The sequence below is a fragment of the Hemibagrus wyckioides genome, linkage group LG15 (assembly GCF_019097595.1).
Source record: "Hemibagrus wyckioides isolate EC202008001 linkage group LG15, SWU_Hwy_1.0, whole genome shotgun sequence".
Classification (NCBI taxonomy): domain Eukaryota; kingdom Metazoa; phylum Chordata; class Actinopteri; order Siluriformes; family Bagridae; genus Hemibagrus; species Hemibagrus wyckioides.
The window spans coordinates 8,908,343-8,929,688 of NC_080724.1; the positions used below are offsets into that span (position 1 = coordinate 8,908,343).

General features: G+C 40.0%; 1 protein-coding gene across 2 annotated transcripts; it reads right to left on the reverse strand.

The window, feature by feature from the left end:
* On the reverse strand, positions 1–10,926 carry klhl21 (kelch-like family member 21). 2 transcript variants are annotated; one of them, XM_058409449.1, is made up of 5 exons: positions 10,748–10,926; positions 5,448–6,536; positions 4,181–4,586; positions 2,868–2,940; positions 1–2,242 (listed from the first exon to the last, which is right to left on the reverse strand). In XM_058409449.1, the coding sequence occupies exons 2-5, from the start codon at positions 6,472–6,474 to the stop codon at positions 1,901–1,903; spliced, it is 1,848 nt and encodes a 615-aa protein (XP_058265432.1). In that variant the 5' UTR covers positions 6,475–6,536; positions 10,748–10,926; the 3' UTR covers positions 1–1,900. The 2 variants fall into 2 exon arrangements, with proteins under 2 accessions (XP_058265432.1, XP_058265433.1); XM_058409450.1 differs by lacking the exon at positions 10,748–10,926 and adding an exon at positions 6,903–7,039.
* Between the last annotated feature and the right edge of the window lie 10,420 nt (positions 10,927–21,346).

Sequence of the window (21,346 nt, forward strand, 5' to 3'; positions counted from 1 at the left end):
TATATATATATATATATATATTGCACATATAGAGGTCAATATTTCCAATGTTTCATATGCAAATACTAATGAAATGTACATATTGTATGAGATGATATGATTGCATATGTTACTGAACATGTAACTGCAAATAATTAAACAAACAAAATAACCCACAGTCCTGCCTGCAGTTTATTCCTTCATCACACTTACAGACATCACTACACAAACCAAAACACAAGGCCTGGACGGTAAAAACAAATTTGGCCACAAAAAAACAAACCTCTGTAAGAAAAATAAAGTAGCAAAAACAAAGTACCATTTCTGCATAGAGTACATACTCAGAATTATCATCATTAGTAATAACGAAACACACGATGTCTGCTCGCGAAGAGATTGACAGGAGACTGAATTACTACTTCCAGTTATTTAAGAGCATAGTGAAAGCAACCAAATAATGAAAACAACACAGCGTCTTCATCTACTGTTTCACACCTCGGCAAAAAGCGAACACCTACATACACATCCATAAATAAACTTCTTATCAAAAAACAAAACAAAACAAAAGTGAGGAATTCATGCATAATAGATTGTCTAGTAGGACAACTTATTTTTTTCTCCACAGTGCAACCCAAATTTGGCACGATATTATTAATGGAGTGATCCGAACCTTCATCTTTTGGATAAAATGTCCAGTCGTCATCATCATCATCATCATGATGGTGATGTTTCGCTTTTCTTTTTTTTTTCCTTTCCCAAGGTATGGATCACTAGGCACTACTTCATATTGAGACTTTACTGTCTACTAGCCTCTTTCTAGCATTTCAGGGTAACATGCAATGCAAATGTACACAGCTCCAGTACCAAGGCTTGGGTCAGTGTGTGTGTGTGTGTTGGGGGGGAAAAACATAACCGGCATGATTCCCGCCAGAGTAATATTTACTCTACATAAGTAAAGTAAAGATGGGGATTTTCTTTTCCTTTTGTAAAGAATTAGTTTTAATACTGATTGTGAACAAAAATAAAAACTACAATGGCTGATACTTTTGAACAAACCTCAATTTTTCTGGAATAACTAAAAATCCTCACAATCATTCATAAACACTAAAAGTTATAAGTGAACTAATCTGTTCACTAGTCGCCAGTTTAGTGTTTCTTGGGGAGTGGCAGATGTCCACTAGTGGGGACGGTACAGAAAGTACAGGAAGTGAAATGAGACTTGATTTGATCGAGGCTGAAATCTTCAGACTAACAAATTAACAGCATTTCTTAAAAATAAACACACACTGCTCGTGCACACGACTGTATTAGAGATAATGGTCTTTAAACAGTGTATTATGATACACTTGCGTATTATTATTCACATTTATTACCCGGATGGGGTGATGATTTGGGTTTATTTACCTCAGGTTTTTGCTGTTAATGTTGATTGTACAAGCTGGAAAATAATTGGTTGCAATTATGAATACTGGCTGATGTTTCGCTAAATAAATATTCATTTTAGCTCTTGGTGTCTTGATTATATATATATAAATAATAAAGAATAAAAAAAAAACACATGGCTTTAAATAAAAGGCTGTACTAATGTCTCAGATCAAGTGCTTTTTTTTTTATATATGTTTTTTTTTTTAAAATTAAAGCATCACCGTGCCTTATTGAATTACGAATTAGTGTTATTTTCAGCTATATCTGCGTTTGTCATTTTAACACATATATTATATTAGTAGTAGTAATATGGCGAGAATTATGCTGGTGTAAACACAAATCCCGGACACGTCCGGCCCAAGCGTAACGGTATTGAGAATTGAGAGGCAAACAAGGAGAGAATAAGGACCACGTTCCTCCGCTCACGTTCCTCCACTCTCTGGTTGAGGTGAATATGTGATAAAGTGCATATTTAGCGTGGAGTTCGGCAGAACCATCAGCGTGCCGGGTTCACCTCCCGATTGCGGTGGTTCTGGTTTAGCTCGTTGTTGAGCTCTTGTAGAGCCTGGTGGTGGCGATGGTGGCGGTGCAGGAGGATGTCGTCTGCCTCGGGGATATCGACCGGCTCGAACGTACTGGGAACCAGAGGCATGAACTGGCGGAAGATACTGACGCTGCCGTGCCAGAAGGTAGGCTGGGGGAGGCGGCCGGCCAGGCTCCAGGTCCGAGCGCCGGGGTCGTACACCTCCACCACGTCAGACAGCTCGAACGTGTTGTCATAGCCGCCAGACACGTAGAGTCGGCCTCCCAGAACTGCTACGCTTCCACCCACGTGGACCTGTGAGGGAAATATTAGTTGAGTGTGTAGTTCTTACAGCATGATGACTAGACAGCGAGGTTCTCGTTAAAGGATCTTCTTCCAATCCACACAAAATCAGTTCTGCATCTCTATACTGCTCTTTGTATGAAGTAAAGGAAACTTTCTAGGGCTGATAATCACTAAAGTGGTCAGTTTCCTTTATTTGGGAAGTGACCAGTTAGACAGTAATAGATGGAAATGCATTCGATTGGTATTTTGAAAAAGACAGTGATGTGAGGATCAAATCCTACTGACTAATCCTGAAACCGTGACAACAACTCTAGTGCCAATTTAAACTGATACTAAACTACATCAATATTTATTTGTTCCCTTCACCTATTACGTCATTCTAAATACACAGACTCTGAGTTCTGACTCTGATTTCCACAGAAATCTGGGAAAAAAAAGAAAAAAAAACCTCAAGGACCGTAAATGTCCTGATATTCTCAGATCTCTGTTTGACTTGTTTAGATCATTGTACCATCTGCCTTTTTTTTTTTTTTAAAACAAATTTTTCCATACATGATGCCTGAACACTGCTGAAGTTGAGATCCAGTCACACCAACACGGTCAGTGAGGTGATGGAGGAGGTAAAATGTCTTACTTGAGTCATTGGGCTAATCTTGTTCCATTCGTTCTTCTGTGGATCGTAGGTGTCGATTTCCGCAGAGTCGTCCCTGAAACGTAGCAAGCGGGACACAAGATAATCAAAGTAAAAGTGTGGGAAAGAACATAAGATTTGTAATGTTTTTCTTTGAATGATTTTTTTTGTTTCTTATTTTTGAGGCATAACAGTTTTCACCATATGATTTTTTTTAATTAAACAACAATTTAAAAACAGAATCTGGTGGTGGAAACGAAAGTAAAATTTTACTACAAATTTTACTTTGTACTAAAGATGCTTCAAAAATGATCATATCCCTTAACTGTTCTTTTCTTGGCAAGTAGGTGCCAAAAGAAAAAAGAAAAAAAAGAGAGATTATACAATACTGATGATTGTGTGGTTTCAGTATGTTAGCACATACACCGATCAGGCATAACATTATGACCACCTGCCCAATATTGTGTAGGCCCCCCTTTTGCTGCCAAAATGGCCCTGACCCTTCAAGACATGAACTCCACTAGATCCCTGAAGGTGTGCTGTGGTATCTGGCACCAAGATGTTAGCAGCAGATTCTTTAAGTCCTGTAAGCTGCGAGGTGGGGTCTCCATGGACCGCAACTCGCAACTTACAGAACTTAAAGAATACTTGCAGGACATAAAGGATACTTTTGATAGATAGTGACCACTGCAGACCGGGAACACCCCACAGGAGCTGCAGTTTTGGAGATGCTCTGATCCAGTGGTCTAGCCATCACAATATGGCTCTTGTCAAACTCACTCAAATCCTTACACTTGCCCATTTTTCCTGCTTCTAACATCAACTTTGAGGACAGAATGTTCACTTGCTGCCTAATATATCCCACCCACTAACAGGAGCCATGATGAGGAGATCGTCAGTGTTATTCACTTCACCTCTCAGTGCTCATAATGTTATGCCTAATTGGTATAGTGGAACAATATGTTATGTGTAGATTATTTTTGCAGTTGTGGTTTGCAGTAAGCCTGTATTACAGTTTGTTGAAGATGTATCCTGCATGTAGAAACCAACTGTTTGTTGTACTGGGTAACTGGGGTCAGTTGTCAAGTATGTTAAAGTACTGATGATGAACATGCTGGAAGCGGCAGCATGATTGAATTGACAATTGGTTTGATTCAGCTGTGAGGTAGGGACTAAGTTCATTTAACCTATTACATCATTCCAAAATGCACAGACTGCTCCACCTTGGTGTCAATAATTATCTGTTATTATTAGAGTTCTATTATATTCTTGTGAAAAACACATGAGCTTGCATGCGGGCGCTTTCTGCCTCTTACCTCACGAAGTAGATGAGCCCGTTGAGTGTCACCGATTTGGGAGCGAAGGACCAGGGAGGCAGCTGGCTGCAGTTGACCAGGTTCCAGCGGTTAGCGTCAGCATCGTAGCACTGGATGGCCATGGCGTCATCACCGGTAAGCGAGCCGGTGGCGTAGAGACGCCCACCGCATGCTGTTGTTGAGCAGTTATCCATAGGGTGCAGCATGGGTGCCAGTGTTTCCCAGCAGTCCAGCGCGTGATCGTAGCGTTCCGTGCTGTCTGAGGCCACCACGTAGAGCTGGCCTTTCAGCACGCAGGAGCTGTGGTACTCACGTGCCTTAAGCATGGGCGACACCTCGGTCCATTCGTTCACGCTGGAGTTGTAGCGCCACACACCGTCGTACAGGCGCGAACCATCAGAGCCACCTGAGATCATAAAGTAGGCAGGGTTAAGAGGTAGGTGCGGCACAGGAAAAAAAAACAAACAAAACAATTTTCCTCCAAATCCCTTTTTAATCTATTAACATGTGACTCTTCCGGGTGAAAAGTGCACCACCTCTGTATATTTATAGCAGCCTCTGTATAACTACCTTTTAAAAGCCTGTGAGGATTTGTGATGGCTTGAGATTTCTCTGGTGCAAACATTGTTCTGTATGCCTGAATAATTAACTGCTGTTGTTTCTCTGGCAGAACACCATGTCCCCATTACCTCTGTCTTACAGCTAGCGGTTTATTTATATTTGTGCGTGCTGCCCTTTTGTGAGACGTGTTCTAGAAAGCTCTAAAGGCAACAGACAATTCAGGCCAAGAAGGATTACAATGTTTTTCAAATCCTTGATAAAATGCAGGTCATTGACAACGACGATGGCTCGTGTAAGCTTTGGTACCGTGGTACCACATGATGCCAGCTGGGCTGGACCGAATGCTAAAAACAAATCACATAAATCACAGGAATTGCTTCTTTGCTGCCACAAAAAGGGAGCTGGATGCTCTTCTCAGAAAATCACGACTGCTTGAGTTTATGTTTTTAATTTCGCTTGCTCTCTTTTCAGCTTATATTAAAGTATTTCCTGTGTGTTTTTCCCTGGCATCTACTAAAAATTAAAAACTAAAAAATTAAGTTTAATTTTCAGTAATAATATAACTACCAATTAAGTCACCAGCTCATACCCTCTAGAGAAACTCATTCAAGGGTAGATTTATATGATGAGAAAACTAAACACACCCTCTGACAGGACATGGAAAGTCCTGGGTCATATCAGCCATGTCATCACTGGTCAAACCTACCTGTGACATACATATCATTGCCTAGTGCTGCTATGCTGTAGCCTCCTCCAAGATGGTCAGGAAACTCAGCCAGGTATCTCCACTGCCCCGTCTGTGGGTTGAAGCAGTCGACGGTCACAAGCTCATCACAGTCTTGGTCACAACCTCCAACCACCACCAGGATCTCGGCGAGACCAGTGGAAGGACGAGGGCGCATGCGCTGGCAGGGGCGGTCATGCCGGTCATACTCTCCCGACTGGAAGCTGCGGGCCTCACCAACCAGGCGCAGACACTCCGGTGTTAGATAGACAAGTGGGTCGCTCTCAACGCGGGCAAGCAAGAAGAAGCGGCGAACGAAGGGCAAACGGACCTGCTGCAGGAGCTCGGGCCAGTACTGGAGCCGTCTTCGTGGATCGGCCTTGACCCAGCGTGCCGCCATCTGGTAAGCTGTTTCCTCCTTATCCACACGTAACGCATCGTCCGACACTAGTTCAAGCAAGCGCTTCCAGGGCAGACGCTCAAACTCCTGGCCCTTGGCCAGTTCCATAATGTTGTTGAGCGCAAAGCGCCGGGCGCTGGTGGCCAGCTCGCTGCAGGCATATGCCTCTGCAAAGTCCTGGATCTCCAGGCAATTAGAGACATCAAGGCGCTGCTCCAGGAAAGCGCAGCATGCTGCCTTGACTGATGGGAACTGAAAGAGGTCAGCTGCCTTGAGCAGCACATCCACGTTGTCACACGTGACCGTCACGCGGCCCGTATAACAGAAGTCTATGAGGAGGCCGAGCAGCTCAGCCGAGACCTCGTGTAGCGCCACTCTGTCCATAGCGCTCTCACGGAGCGTACCGGCAAACATAGCACGGAAGTAGGTACTGGCAGCGGCCAGAACTGTTCGGTGGCAGTGGAACTCCTTTCCCTCGGCGCATAGTGTCACATCGAAAAACTTACGCTCGGCACGGAGCTCGTGAATGCCGCGCAGCAAGTTGACAGCATGAGCTGTATCGAAGAACGGCAGCATGGAATGCTGTGTCTGTAAGGCCGGCTTCTCCATCGCAGCTCGGCTTTGTCTGATAAAGTCTCTTGTTGGGACTGGACTCAAAACACACTTGTCATCTGTAAACAGAGAAATCAATCAGGGTAACGTCAAATATTGCCGACATAAACAATGGAATCAATCCCAATACCCCTTAAGTGACTTGTTTACAGATAAACTAGAAAACAATAACTTGAACAGCGAGCTGCTTGAAAATACACAGATTGTATGTTGTCAAATTAAACTTATTTAACACTCATAATACGTATACTTATATTTATGTAGTAGATTTGTATACACACTTATTTGGTAAACAGTACAAATAGAGATTAATGTAACCGAGCTGCTAATAAAACGTAGTATAAATTAAATAATAAGAAAAATAATAAGCAGTAATTTTTGCCAAGTAACTGACCACTATATCCAAGACACAAATTTCCTCCTACCTGTATAACTTCTTAACTGTCTTAACTGCTTAAAGCACTGAACACATAATGACACGTCCGAAGCTTCTAGACTCTGATATCAGTTATGACGAACGCATGTGACTGTGACTGTCTTAAGAAACAGCTCTTTACTGTCTGCCTAATCTATAAATAAATCAGCGGTGTCCATTTTCACAGGGTGAGGAGGGGGAAAGTGCACCTCACGCCATACAGCTTGTTTTAGTTAAGGTTACTGAAACGTTCCCTCCCCCAACCACCTCCAATATTCATAACCCCCTGAGTAAGTCCACAAACAGGCGTAGGCCTTTCACACAGAGAGCCAGATCCATTAAAAATATCCACAAGACGCATAATTCAGAACTGCTGTAGCTAGGCTGGGACCAAAACAAACTTCATAAGCTGAAGGTTTGGAGGTATTTAGAGGCAAATAGAAACCTGACTCGAGAACTCTGAGCAAATCGGTGGTTATGTGCTGCTTACTCATCTCTTACTATAAAAGTATCTGATCAGCCATCTAAAGTTTGCTTCTTTGGTTATCTCCATGAGTGTATTGCTGCCTGTGACAGAAACCTATCATGATGCTAATATCTACCTTGACAGTCAGTCAGTTTCCAGTCACTGATTAAACAGATCTCTGGGCTAACAAGCTTTAAGTAACATTTAAAGTTGTTTTTTGATGCTTATATATTTAGATTTTTGTGTTTAGATTCACATTAATTGCTTTCTGGGTGGTCTAGTTTCAAAACAGGTTGTGAAACAAACAGCAATCCTGTGTGACAAAAAAAAACAAAAAAACCCTGAGCTGTTGCCAGTGAGCCTAGTTCACATTCCATACTATGTAGCTAGCAGATCCAACTATGTAGCTAGCAGAACTGTAAAAGACAGAACACCCTGAAGGGGATGAGTTACATGTCCTACATAATGCATAGCAGCATGGTGTGGTGATATGTCTATTTTCTTGTACAGATATATGATTTCTTAGAAAACCCAACCTGTTTAGAGATTTGATCCTGAGGTTCCTCCATAATTCAGATTACTGAGCATTAAAGCATTGTTAAATTCAATTTCTTATGCACAATTAAATAACTATAACCTGACCTCTGCTAAAAGTGCATTCCTACTTTGTAACACGAGCATACTAGATAAGCTGGATATACTCCGACTTTCTGTTCAGCCTTTTCTGAGAACACGCATCATTAAACAGGCACACAAAGTCATCACAGGTAACTTATACACACAAACAGGAAAAGGTCAAAAGCAGAAAAAAAAATCTGATTTAAGTGAGGGATTAAAAAAAGACTAAAATACTATTAGAGACTGGAGTTTGGCTGGCCCTGAGGACTGAAATGTGAGATTAGAAAGATGGGATCAGGACCAATTGTAAGAAACCTTACCAGGTTACCTTGGTAGTTAGCTGGAGCAAGACTGAGACTAGGCAATAGATAGGATCAAAAACATGGGCTGGTACAAGAGAAGGGACAAAGACCAAGAATCTGAGGCTTAGACTGACCCAAGGCCAGAACCTGTAGTGTATGCAGAGCCAGGACCAGAATCTGTGGTGGAGACTGAGCCGAGGCCAGAACCCGTGGTGGAGACTGAGCCGAGGCCAGAACCCGTGGTGGAGACTGAGCCGAGGCCAGAACCCGTGGTGGAGACTGAGCCGAGGCCAGAACCCGTGGTGGAGACTGAGCCGAGGCCAGAACCCGTGGTGGAGACTGAGCCGAGGCCAGAACCCGTGGTGGAGACTGAGCCGAGGCCAGAACCCGTGGTGGAGACTGAGCCGAGGCCAGAACCCGTGGTGGAGACTGAGCCGAGGCCAGAACCTGTGTAGACAAAGCCAGGGCCAGAATCTATGGTGTAGACTGAGCCGAGGCCAGAATCTGTGGTGTAGACAAAGCCAGAGCCAGAATCTATGGTGTAGACTGAGCCAAGGCCAGAATCTGTGGTGGAGACTGACCCGAGGGCAGAACCTGTGATGGAGACTGGGCCGAGGCCAGAAACTGTGGTAGAGACTGGGCCGAGGCCAGAACCTGTGGTGGAGACTGAGCCGAGGCTAGAATCTTTGAGACTGACTGAGCTAGGGCTGGAACCTGGACAGTATCAGTATCAGAGCTGGGATCTAGTCCCAGGATATACATACAAATAGGAACTGAGACTGATATTGAGACTGAGATAAGAATAGGCCAGAGACAGAGACTGGGGACTGATAGTCTGGGGCATGACAGACTGTCTAAGACACAAGCCAGGTCTGGAGTCCCAGTTGAGACAGGGACCTCTTGGTCAACCCAAGGGCTAGTTACAAACAAAATATAACAAGAATGCACGTCTAATAATTGTGAAAGGGGACCAGTTGCAAGCTATACACTATACTATATACTATAACAGGGGTTTGGAGTTCCTTCAAGACTACAGTCTGAGGGATAGAAGTTGAAATTTCGACCAAATTGGGCATGGAGAAGATCATAATCCTCTATACAGTCAGCTTTGCCTACTGACATAAAACAATGATTGTAACCTTTCTTGACATTTGTTGGTTCAGAGACTTTCCTGACTCAATATCAAATATCAATATGAAAGGTCCAACATCACGTCATCGCTCAGTTCTTTCCACAGGCTTTCTTAATACACTGATGTCTGCTTACAAGACCAACAACAGACCCCCCAAACAACCTGAAGGCACTTACCAAACCCCACTCTACACCACATTCCCCACAAGCCTCCGGCACTGTCTGACGTGACTGACTATCCTTTATGTTTACTGCAGTCTGTTTACAACCTTATAATAACAGGCAGTACATAATCACATCATCCTCCACACGGAGGAGGAGAAACCCTAAACTGTTGGTGGCAACTGTTAAACTACCAGTATAAGAAATAGCATTTTCCAAATATGTCAACTGCCATGACGACTGTCTAACCTTTAATGACGAGTTTATCGATATATATACTTTATTTACAAAAACAATCTTACATATTTAGCTGTACATAAAATTAACCATCCAGCCAATCTCAACAACATAGTGCCAAAACTGATTACAGGGTGATTCCATGTCAAATCAGCTAGTGGTCATTTCCACCACTCCATCTCAAATTCTGTTCACCAATTTTTAATACAAGCATGATTACAAAGACCGACAAATCTTTTGAGAATCTTTCTCTCACTTGTTTTTGAAAAAATGACATTTTCTCCTTCTTTCGGAAAAAAAACTTTCTCCTTAATAACTTACAGAGTGTATATTCTAGTGAGATAAAACCTCCAACTTTATCGCTAGTACCATCACACTCATCATCTCAGATAGGTAACTAGATGAAGAGAGCTTCTGCCCATCATTCTGCAGAGTCCAGTCTGCTTCTACCTTTAAGTTCACACTGACACTGGAGCTCATTAAAATATGCTGAGATAGAAAATAAGGTCTTGAACTTTTGTTTTTTTAGATAGCAAACCTGATTGAATGAATGAAACCTGAATATCACCCCTTGTATGAGTGAGCTGAAAACCGTACTTCTATTCTCAACTATTTTAGCTTGGCTTGGCAATGACACCCAGTGACGTCAGCAGTGTACAACTACAAACTTCTCAAAAGAAAAGAACGAAAATTCAACACCACCTAACAAATTAGCACCAAAACCTCTAAACACATCACAAATACTTCAATATCAACATATATAACGTGTCACAGAGTGGAGTGGAATGCGTGTGTGTGTGTGTGTGTGCGCGCGCGCGCGTGTGTGTGTGTGTATTATGATTAGAGACAGGAATGAAGCCGTTAGCTGTTGCAGCTCAAGGAGAAAGCAGCACGCGAAAGGCGACGCATTCAACGCATGCGCACTTTTTTACCGCTTACCGAATTAATCACGGCGCTTTTTCGGTCAGTCGCGTCTCGGCTCAGATTTTTTTTTATTTAATCAGCACTAAATCCGTCGTTCCTTTAGGAAAACTTTAAAACGCCATTCGTCTTTTCCTCCTTCATCTCGGCGCCATATTCCCCCGATGTGTCCGGATCACACGCGTCCCACACGGCCGCTCATTGGACACTCCGCCGTTTACAGTGTGACGTTAGCAACAACCGTCCCAAACGGCTCTCCACTTCTAATATAGGGTCACTAAATAGTCAAGAAACCGAAGGCCTATACGCACTACATAGTGTACTCTATATTCCCTAATGCGCAATTTGGGATCCGGCCTTGGAGAGTCGCAACAAGCCAACTGTTGCGAATATTATGTCCAGGTTTTTGGTTTTGAATCCAGTTTATTTAACGCATACAAACCTTTCTAAGTATTAAACTAGTATATTATTATTATTATTATTATTATTATTATTATTATTATTATTATTATTATTATTATAAGACCAGTTATGATACATGGCGCCCTCTAGGGTTAATAAATGGCAGGACAGTAAAGCTTTCACTATGGTGTAGAGAGGAATTTTGGGCAGTGGGGGCTCAAGCAGTTAAGGCTCCAGGTTGCTGCTCGGAGGATTGGGGTTCAAGCCCCAGCACTGCCACTGCTCCCACTGTTGGACCCTTGAGCAAGGTCCTTAACCCCCCACTGCTCTGTTGCATTGTAACTGACCCTGTGCTCTGACCACAACTCCCAAAGTTGAGATATGCAAAGAAACAAATTTGCTTGAAATCAGGTCATTTTAAAATGTTTATTGAAAACATTTCTACAATAGACAAGCTGGATTCTCAAATCTGATTAGTCAGAAAGTTTTGATTAATCATTTAAAACAGCAGCTTTTTAAAGTAGTTCCGGCTCAAAGGCAAATCAGGTTTATTAAATTAATGCACTTGTTCTAATGCTTTATCGTTTCACAGGAACTAATGATAGATGGGTTATAAACGTGCTATTTTTTTTTATACAAGACACATGTATTTATCATTTGTGGAAGGAGTCTCTAGTGTCAGGGTTTAGTAAATTTGTACATTTCAGCCAATAGATAGATTTTGCTGCAACCGGCGAAGCTGACTTTTTATGACTTGTTTTGCAGATGTTCTACAACGTCAAATGAAAATATAGCACAGGTCAGATACAGGATACAGATTAAAATCATGCTCTATATGTCTGACAGTTTGTGTACACCTGCACACCGCACCCATATGTGGTTCTTCCTCTAGCCGTCCCCTAGCACAAAGTTGTATAGCATGTGTTGTATGCTGTAGCGGTAAAAATTTCCCTTCATTGGAACTTAGAGGCTCACACTTCCAGCATGTCAATGCTTCTGTGCACAAAGCCAGTTTTACGAAGGCATGCTCTGCCATGTTTGGAGTGGAAGAACTCAATTGTCCTGACTTTGACTCAGCCCCATTGAACACCTTTGGGATGACCCATCCAAATCCCCATAGAACACGCTTTAAAATCTAGTGGAAAGCCCTTCCTAATGATTAGAGGTTATCATAACAGCAAAGGGGGAATATATCTAAAAATGGGACTTGGCACCTTTTGATAATGATTAGTCCGGTGTGATACTTTTGGCTGTGTACTGTTGTGTATGATGTGTCACTCATTAATAAATGAAAATTTGTAATCACTGACAAATTGCTGTGGTATACTGGGAATAAAACACTTCTGATGTGCTGTTTTGGGGAAAAATTGAAAACAGTAACTCAGTCAGCATCACCATCCCATTTTTGGCTATTTTTTTATCAGAGCATGCCCCATAATGTTTTATTCATTACATCCTGTTGGGAAAATTAATGGCAATTTATATGCACTCTGAAACTGAAATGTAACAGTTTGGGTGTCTTTCCTGGTCTTTTTCTTGATTATTTACCTTGGGATTATTGAGTTTTACTTATTCACAGCTTTTCTTTGAGTTTGTCTTTAGTTATTATCTCTATCTTTCTCCAGCCTTGCTCTGTTATGAAATGCAGAATAAGTGGTTTAGGTTCTGGCTTGTTAATCAGAAGGTCGGGGTTCCTGTAGCAAGGCCCTTAACCCTCTCTGCTCCAGGGGTGCAGTATCATAGCTGCCCCTGCCTTTAGACCCCAACATCCAAAGCTGGTATATGCAAAGAAAATAATTCCACTGTGCTGTAATGTATATGTGGAAAAAAATAAAGCCTTTTACTTCTACAAAGTACCGTATCTCTACACCAAACTATACATTTGTAGCATTTTCCCTCCACAGCTACAGTACAGTGTTGAGCTCTGAGTCAGCGTACTTGAGTGTTGTGGTCCAGACGCTGGCTAGTTAATGTTTGGATCCAAACCCTATCGGGTCGTTTAATCATCCTCTTCCCTTCCAGGCGCTGACAAAAAGACAAGCAAAAATAAATAGTAGTCCTACTCAAGTCTCGGCTCAAAGTGAAAATCCATATCTCGATTTTGCCTGGAACATTTCTGCATGTATTTATGTATTTATCCCTCCTGTTATTCTGTGTATGTTCCCCTTCCCCTATTTATAGCTGTCTCTGGAGCAGAACTTACCATGTTTCATGCTTTTGTGACTTCTGATTTGTTGTGTTATTTGCTAGATTCCCTGCTGTTGGGAAATATTTGTTCTCTCCTGATGGGATTAGTTGTGCACACTGCCAGAAATAATTCACTCCTGACATATAATATGGGATGCTGGAGAATATTCACTCGAGGGAATAAATAAAAATGGGTCGATTTGGAATATTCAGAAGCAGAAACTGCACTGATGAAGCTAAAAAAAAAAAAAAAAAACAGATCATGATGAACCTTGATGATGAATTTAAATGGTTTGTCTCACAGCAGAGGCATTGCATGAATTTCTGGGTTCTTAAAAATCCAAATGTTTTGAATCCAATCAATAAGTCAATAAGTTACTCACCTCTCGATGACGGCTGGTTCGTGATTTTAGATTACAATTTTGTGATCTGTCCTTTTGTGTAATTTGTACTTTGAATGGACAGTGTGTGCTGTCTACTTTTTTTTGTATCCATTTACAGTTACCTTAAATATTGTGGATCTTTCCTGTTATCACTTATATAGCAATCATTCCCTAAAGAGGCTCTTTTTTCTTTTTTTTTTCAATCACTTTGTGACATAGATATATATATATATTTATATATATATATATATATATATATATATATATATATATATATATATATGCTTGTTTTCTGATGATTACCAAGGCTTTGTTTGTCCACCTACTTTTTTACTATTGTTGCCTAGCCATGTTTATCCTGGTTGCAAATCACCTGCCTGTCTCACTGATTCTGAGTTTCTGCCTAGTATTTTGGACCGTTTACTGACTGTTTAATAAAACCTCCCTACCTACATTTGCATCTGTCTCAGCCTCCTCCTTGTGTCAATTAAAATTTCACATCTTAATCTTAACACAACACATCAACATCTCACCATGCTCCATCTGATCCTCCAGCACTGCTTGACTGGTCCCACTATGTCTCAGGGTACAAAGAAGGTATGCATCAAAACTCTTCTCTGTTCTGGCACCTAAGTGGTGCAATGAACTCCTCCTAGATGTCCGAACAGCTGAGTCACTTACTGTCTGCAAACGATGTCTAAAGCCCTCTTTCTGTAATACTGAACCTAGCATATATATTAAAAAAATTGCTGTATTTCCTCCCAATGAAGTTTTTAGACTGATATGGTATCAGTACCTAGTCCATGACCCAGTGAACCAGCATCGATGTATTTATTGATAGAGACTGAAACCACTTCTCTAAGTCGCTCTGGATAAGGGAGTCTGCTGAAAGCCAAAAAGTGTAAATGTAAATTAATATAATCCTATGATTATCAGCACCATTGCCAGATCAAATTATTATTTTTTTGTCCTGCCAAGCCAAAGGGAGGTAATGTTTCCTCTAGAAACATGTGCTTCTCTTCAAACTAAGGCAGAAAATATGCTTTTTATCAAACATCAGCATGTTAAACATATCATTCAGCCTGTTGGCACACATTTAAATACTGACGTCAGGCTTCATCAGTGTTTGTACACATGGAACTGGATCAAGCTTTTTGGAGATAAGTGCAGCAGCAGAGATGCTTTTCAGCAAGGATTCTATACCGGTGCTTACACCAGCCATTCCAACGGCAGAGTAATAATGCAACACATTTACAGCAAAGCAGAAACCGGCTTTATTGTGTCCAGTGTACTGTAAGGTGCACCTCAGAGAGGCGTGGAATTAAAGCACAAGGGTTTCGAGAACATCAAACCTCAAGGGGACACCAAATCAAATGGACTGGCAAAGAAAATGCTGATGGTGTTGTCCTGTTGAGGTGATCCTCTAACCACGTTCATCCTCTTCCTAAAGAGTTTATCTACAGCACCATGCACTGAACTTGATACCAACTACTAATAAAACAACATAAAAATCATTTCTGTATGTCTCTCCTTAACCTAACTGACATCATTATTGTATGTATAATGCATCATTATTATTTCCATTACATAACAAACTCTGAGGAACAAAGCAGAAGCTGCAATGACCAACACTTTTCACTAGAGGGAACAATGACTTGCTTTTTTGACTAATTTTCTATCAAACCATAAAAAAATCTGATCATGGAGCAAGTGAAAGACATTTGGAACGGTTTAAGGTGATTGATGATGATTGTCTTATTGAGCAAAATGATTATTCAGTTTCAGAATACAAACGCTTGTTTTATTTACTTTCTCCATCCAAGCATTTCATTTTACATTTAGCTCGTGTTTAAATTCTATTAAAGGGGAGGTCATGTTTAAAATCTGTTAAAGGGGAGGTCATGTTTAAAATTTGTTAAAGGGGAGGTTGTGTTTAAAATCTGTTAAAGGGGAGGTCGTGTTTAAAATCTTTTAAAGAGGAGGTCGTGTTTAAAATCTGTTAAAGGGGAGGTTGTGTTTAAAATCTTTTAAAGAGGAGGTCGTGTTTAAAATCTGTTAAAGGGGAGGTCGTGTTTAAAATCTGTTAAAGGGGAGGTCGTGTTTAAAATCTGTTAAAGGGGAGGTGGTGTTTAAAATCTGTTAAAGGGGAGGTGGTGTTTAAAATCTTTTAAAGAGGAGGTCGTGTTTAAAATCTTTTAAAGAGGAGGTTGTGTTTAAAATCTGTTAAAGGGGAGGTCGTGTTTAAAATCTGTTAAAGGGGAGGTTGTGTTTAAAATCTTTTAAAGAGGAGGTCGTGTTTAAAATCTGTTAAAGGGGAGGTTGTGTTTAAAATCTGTTAAAGGGGAGGTCGTGTTTAAAATCTGTTAAAGGGGAGGTCGTGTTTAAAATCTGTTAAAGGGGAGGTCGTGTTTAAAATCTGTTAAAGGGGAGGTGGTGTTTAAAATCTTTTAAAGAGGAGGTCGTGTTTAAAATCTGTTAAAGGGGAGGTTGTGTTTAAAATCTTTTAAAGAGGAGGTCGTGTTTAAAATCTTTTAAAGAGGAGGTCGTGTTTAAAATCTGTTAAAGGGGAGGTTGTGTTTAAAATCTTTTAAAGGGGAGGTCGTGTTTAAAATCTGTTAAAGGGGAGGTCGTGTTTAAAATCTGTTAAAGGGGAGGTCGTGTTTAAAATCTGTTAAAGGGGAGGTGGTGTTTAAAATCTTTTAAAGAGGAGGTCGTGTTTAAAATCTGTTAAAGGGGAGGTCGTGTTTAAAATCTGTTAAAGGGGAGGTCGTGTTTAAAATCTGTTAAAGGGGAGGTGGTGTTTAAAATCTTTTAAAGAGGAGGTCGTGTTTAAAATCTGTTAAAGGGGAGGTTGTGTTTAAAATCTTTTAAAGAGGAGGTCGTGTTTAAAATCTTTTAAAGAGGAGGTCGTGTTTAAAATCTGTTAAAGGGGAGGTTGTGTTTAAAATCTTTTAAAGGGGAGGTTGTGTTTAAAATCTTTTAAAGAGGAGGTCGTGTTTAAAATCTGTTAAAGGGGAGGTTGTGTTTAAAATCTTTTAAAGGGGAGGTCGTGTTTAAAATCTTTTAAAGAGGAGGTCGTGTTTAAAATCTGTTAAAGGGGAGGTCGTGTTTAAAATCTGTTAAAGGGGAGGTTGTGTTAAAAATCTGTTAAAGGGGAGGTCGTGTTTAAAATCTTTTAAAGAGGAGGTCGTGTTTAAAATCTGTTAAAGGGGAGGTCGTGTTTAAAATCTTTTAAAGAGGAGGTTGTGTTTAAAATCTTTTAAAGAGGAGGTCATGTTTAAAATCTGTTAAAGGGGAGGTCGTGTTTAAAATCTTTTAAATAGGAGGTTGTGTTTAAAATTTTTTAAAGAGGAGGTCGTGTTTAAAATCTGTTAAAGAGGAGGTCGTGTTTAAAATCTGTTAAAGGGGAGGTCGTGTTTAAAATCTTTTAAAGAGGAGGTTGTGTTTAAAATCTTTTAAAGAGGAGGTCGTGTTTAAAATCTGTTAAAGGGGAGGTCGTGTTTAAATTCTATTAAAGGGGAGGTCATGTTTAAAATCTGTTAAAGGGGAGGTCATGTTTAAAATTTGTTAAAGGGGAGGTTGTGTTTAAAATCTGTTAAAGGGGAGGTTGTGTTTAAAATCTGTTAAAGGGGAGGTCGTGTTTAAAATCTTTTAAAGAGGAGGTCGTGTTTAAAATCTGTTAAAGGGGAGGTTGTGTTTAAAATCTTTTAAAGAGGAGGTCGTGTTTAAAATCTGTTAAAGGGGAGGTCGTGTTTAAAATCTGTTAAAGGGGAGGTCGTGTTTAAAATCTGTTAAAGGGGAGGTCGTGTTTAAAATCTGTTAAAGGGGAGGTCGTGTTTAAAATCTGTTAAAGGGGAGGTGGTGTTTAAAATCTTTTAAAGAGGAGGTCGTGTTTAAAATCTGTTAAAGGGGAGGTTGTGTTTAAAATCTTTTAAAGAGGAGGTCGTGTTTAAAATCTTTTAAAGAGGAGGTCGTGTTTAAAATCTGTTAAAGGGGAGGTTGTGTTTAAAATCTTTTAAAGGGGAGGTTGTGTTTAAAATCTTTTAAAGAGGAGGTCGTGTTTAAAATCTTTTAAATAGGAGGTCGTGTTTAAAATCTTTTAAAGAGGAGGTTGTGTTTAAAATCTGTTAAAGGGGAGGTTGTGTTTAAAATCTTTTAAAGGGGAGGTCGTGTTTAAAATCTTTTAAAGAGGAGGTCGTGTTTAAAATCTGTTAAAGGGGAGGTCGTGTTTAAAATCTGTTAAAGGGGAGGTTGTGTTTAAAATCTTTTAAAGGGGAGGTTGTGTTTAAAATCTTTTAAAGAGGAGGTCGTGTTTAAAATCTTTTAAATAGGAGGTCGTGTTTAAAATCTTTTAAAGAGGAGGTTGTGTTTAAAATCTGTTAAAGGGGAGGTTGTGTTTAAAATCTTTTAAAGGGGAGGTCGTGTTTAAAATCTTTTAAAGAGGAGGTCGTGTTTAAAATCTGTTAAAGGGGAGGTCGTGTTTAAAATCTGTTAAAGGGGAGGTGGTGTTTAAAATCTGTTAAAGGGGAGGTCGTGTTTAAAATCTGTTAAAGGGGAGGTTGTGTTTAAAATCTTTTAAAGAGGAGGTCGTGTTTAAAATCTGTTAAAGGGGAGGTCGTGTTTAAAATCTGTTAAAGGGGAGGTGGTGTTTAAAATCTGTTAAAGGGGAGGTGGTGTTTAAAATCTTTTAAAGAGGAGGTCGTGTTTAAAATCTGTTAAAGGGGAGGTTGTGTTTAAAATCTTTTAAAGAGGAGGTCGTGTTTAAAATCTGTTAAAGGGGAGGTTGTGTTTAAAATCTTTTAAAGAGGAGGTCGTGTTTAAAATCTTTTAAAGAGGAGGTCGTGTTTAAAATCTGTTAAAGGGGAGGTCGTGTTTAAAATCTGTTAAAGGGGAGGTCGTGTTTAAAATCTGTTAAAGGGGAGGTTGTGTTTAAAATCTGTTAAAGGGGAGGTTGTGTTAAAAATCTGTTAAAGGGGAGGTCGTGTTTAAAATCTTTTAAAGAGGAGGTCGTGTTTAAAATCTGTTAAAGAGGAGGTCGTGTTTAAAATCTGTTAAAGGGGAGGTCGTGTTTAAAATCTTTTAAAGAGGAGGTTGTGTTTAAAATCTGTTAAAGGGGAGGTTGTGTTTAAAATCTTTTAAAGGGGAGGTCGTGTTTAAAATCTTTTAAAGAGGAGGTCGTGTTTAAAATCTGTTAAAGGGGAGGTCGTGTTTAAAATCTGTTAAAGGGGAGGTTGTGTTAAAAATCTGTTAAAGGGGAGGTCGTGTTTAAAATCTTTTAAAGAGGAGGTCGTGTTTAAAATCTGTTAAAGGGGAGGTCGTGTTTAAAATCTTTTAAAGAGGAGGTCGTGTTTAAAATCTTTTAAAGAGGAGGTCGTGTTTAAAATCTGTTAAAGGGGAGGTCGTGTTTAAAATCTTTTAAATAGGAGGTTGTGTTTAAAATTTTTTAAAGAGGAGGTCGTGTTTAAAATCTGTTAAAGAGGAGGTCGTGTTTAAAATCTGTTAAAGGGGAGGTCGTGTTTAAAATCTTTTAAAGAGGAGGTTGTGTTTAAAATCTTTTAAAGAGGAGGTCGTGTTTAAAATCTGTTAAAGGGGAGGTCGTGTTTAAAATCTTTTAAATAGGAGGTTGTGTTTAAAATCTTTTAAAGAGGAGGTCGTGTTTAAAATCTGTTAAAGGGGAGGTCGTGTTTAAAATCTGTTAAAGGGGAGGTCGTGTTTAAAATCTTTTAAAGAGGAGGTTGTGTTTAAAATCTTTTAAAGAGGAGGTCGTGTTTAAAATCTGTTAAAGGGGAGGTCGTGTTTAAAATCTGTTAAAGGGGAGGTCGTGTTTAAAAGCTTTCAGGAAGGAGTTTCTAGATAAGTGTCATTTATGTTCTCAGACAGATTTGTATTCTGAATTGACATTGCCACTCACTAAGCAAGCACACTAACACGTGCAGCATTTCTGCATAAATCAAACGTTCATTGCATTTTCGCTTCCACCGTTTGCTCATATTAGTCTTGATATATGCTTTTTTTCCCTGGAGGCAGCAACTATTAATCAAAGAGATTAATAAAAACATCCAAGGAAGCAGTTTAGTACCTGTCATGTTTAGTTCACAGTAATGTAGATAAAAAGCAATATTGCGACTGACACTGAAGCCGCTGTCCTCCTGACAATCTCCGGGAAATCTTCAGACATGGACCAAATGTGAATTATTGATACGAGTGTTAAAGCGGTATGGACGCGAATGCCAATGATGTCCTTATTCGCCTGTGTGAGCTGACAGACAGGGAAAGGTGACACCAAGGAGACAGACAGACAGATACATGCAATTATCAGGATTGATTTTAAGCCTTAGATCTATTACATGTCCAATGCAAATATATCTCACCTAATTGACACTGATCTAAATGCTCAGACCAACCGGATTTGTATCCAAAAAACAACAACAACAAAAGCTCATCAGTTCTGATCCTGATAAAGCAGACATGAAGAAATGATGATGGAGAATCACACAGCATACACTTATCATTAACACCTCTGCCTTATTGCCTGCTTAATTCTTCTGCATTAGAGAAGCAGCCCGGTGCATGCTGGGATCACGGCAGAATATATACACACAGGAATATATTAAAGCCTGCAGCTGTACATCTCCGAGAAGCCATTCGTCCACTATGGCTCAAGAGTCTGGAATGGAAAATTCAATCGTTTCCTGAAAATCGTGTTTATTATACATGAAGCACAATTTCCAACAGGCTCCCTGCTTTGACTGGAGAGCAAAGCCAACTGGGAGAAGAAAAAAAAAAGTGATGATCAGATAACAGATGTTAAGACTTTTGTTCTCTGAGGAAGCTGAAAGTCCCCAAACCTTCCTGCTGGTCCGCCTAATGATGAATGCCTCGCTTTGAGAATTGCAGAATTCTCATTTAGACGCCTTGCAGCATTACGTCTCTTAAGTGTTTATCTTTTCTCCCGGTTCGGGTTGGAGCCAGTTCTGTGATATATTAGGACATATGGGATGATAATGCAGACTTTTCCAGGAAATTAGATATTTATTGAACTTGAAACCACATCTTTTTTTTTTTTACCCGTGCCGTGTAGAATGATAGCGGACTGCCTCATTGTCATTCAGATACCAAACTGTCCGGTATATTGCTTGGCAACAAGGAAGGACGTCTCATCCGGTGCAAAAAAAATGTAGCCACAGGCAGCACATGGCACATCTGTGATTCAAACCTGAGTTAGAGCCACAGGCAAAAGTCACACCTACCACTACAGTATGTTAATATCAAAGGTCAATCACGATGGAAAGCACTTTGAGTGTTTTTTTTCTCACAGAAAGATGGGAAGTGATGAAAATAAAATAGCACTTAATTTGTTTGCACTGGTTCACTTTTTATACATATATTTATAATACTGCACAGTGTATATATTTATCTATATTTTCCACACAGTAAACCTTACTTAAAATTCCTAGATTTTTCTTTATATTTTTCTTTTAATATTTTTTATTGTTGTACACCAGTACACCACGGATAAATTCCTTGTATGTGTAAAACCCACAATACTTGGCAATAAAGCTGATTCTGATTGGAATTATTGTACACTGCATACTCAAAATCACGTATGCGCTATTACTATCAATTTATGGAATAAAAATAAATA

Coding starts and splice junctions, on each gene's coding strand:
- klhl21 (XM_058409449.1), bottom strand. CDS start 6,474: ATGGAGAAGCCGGCCTTACAGACACAGCATTCCATGCTGCCGTTCTTC. Junction 4,587..5,447: donor CAATGATATGTATGTCACAG/GTAGGTTTGACC, acceptor TTATGATCTCAG/GTGGCTCTGATGGTTCGCGC. Junction 2,243..2,867: donor AGATTAGCCCAATGACTCAA/GTAAGACATTTT, acceptor TTTCCCTCACAG/GTCCACGTGGGTGGAAGCGT.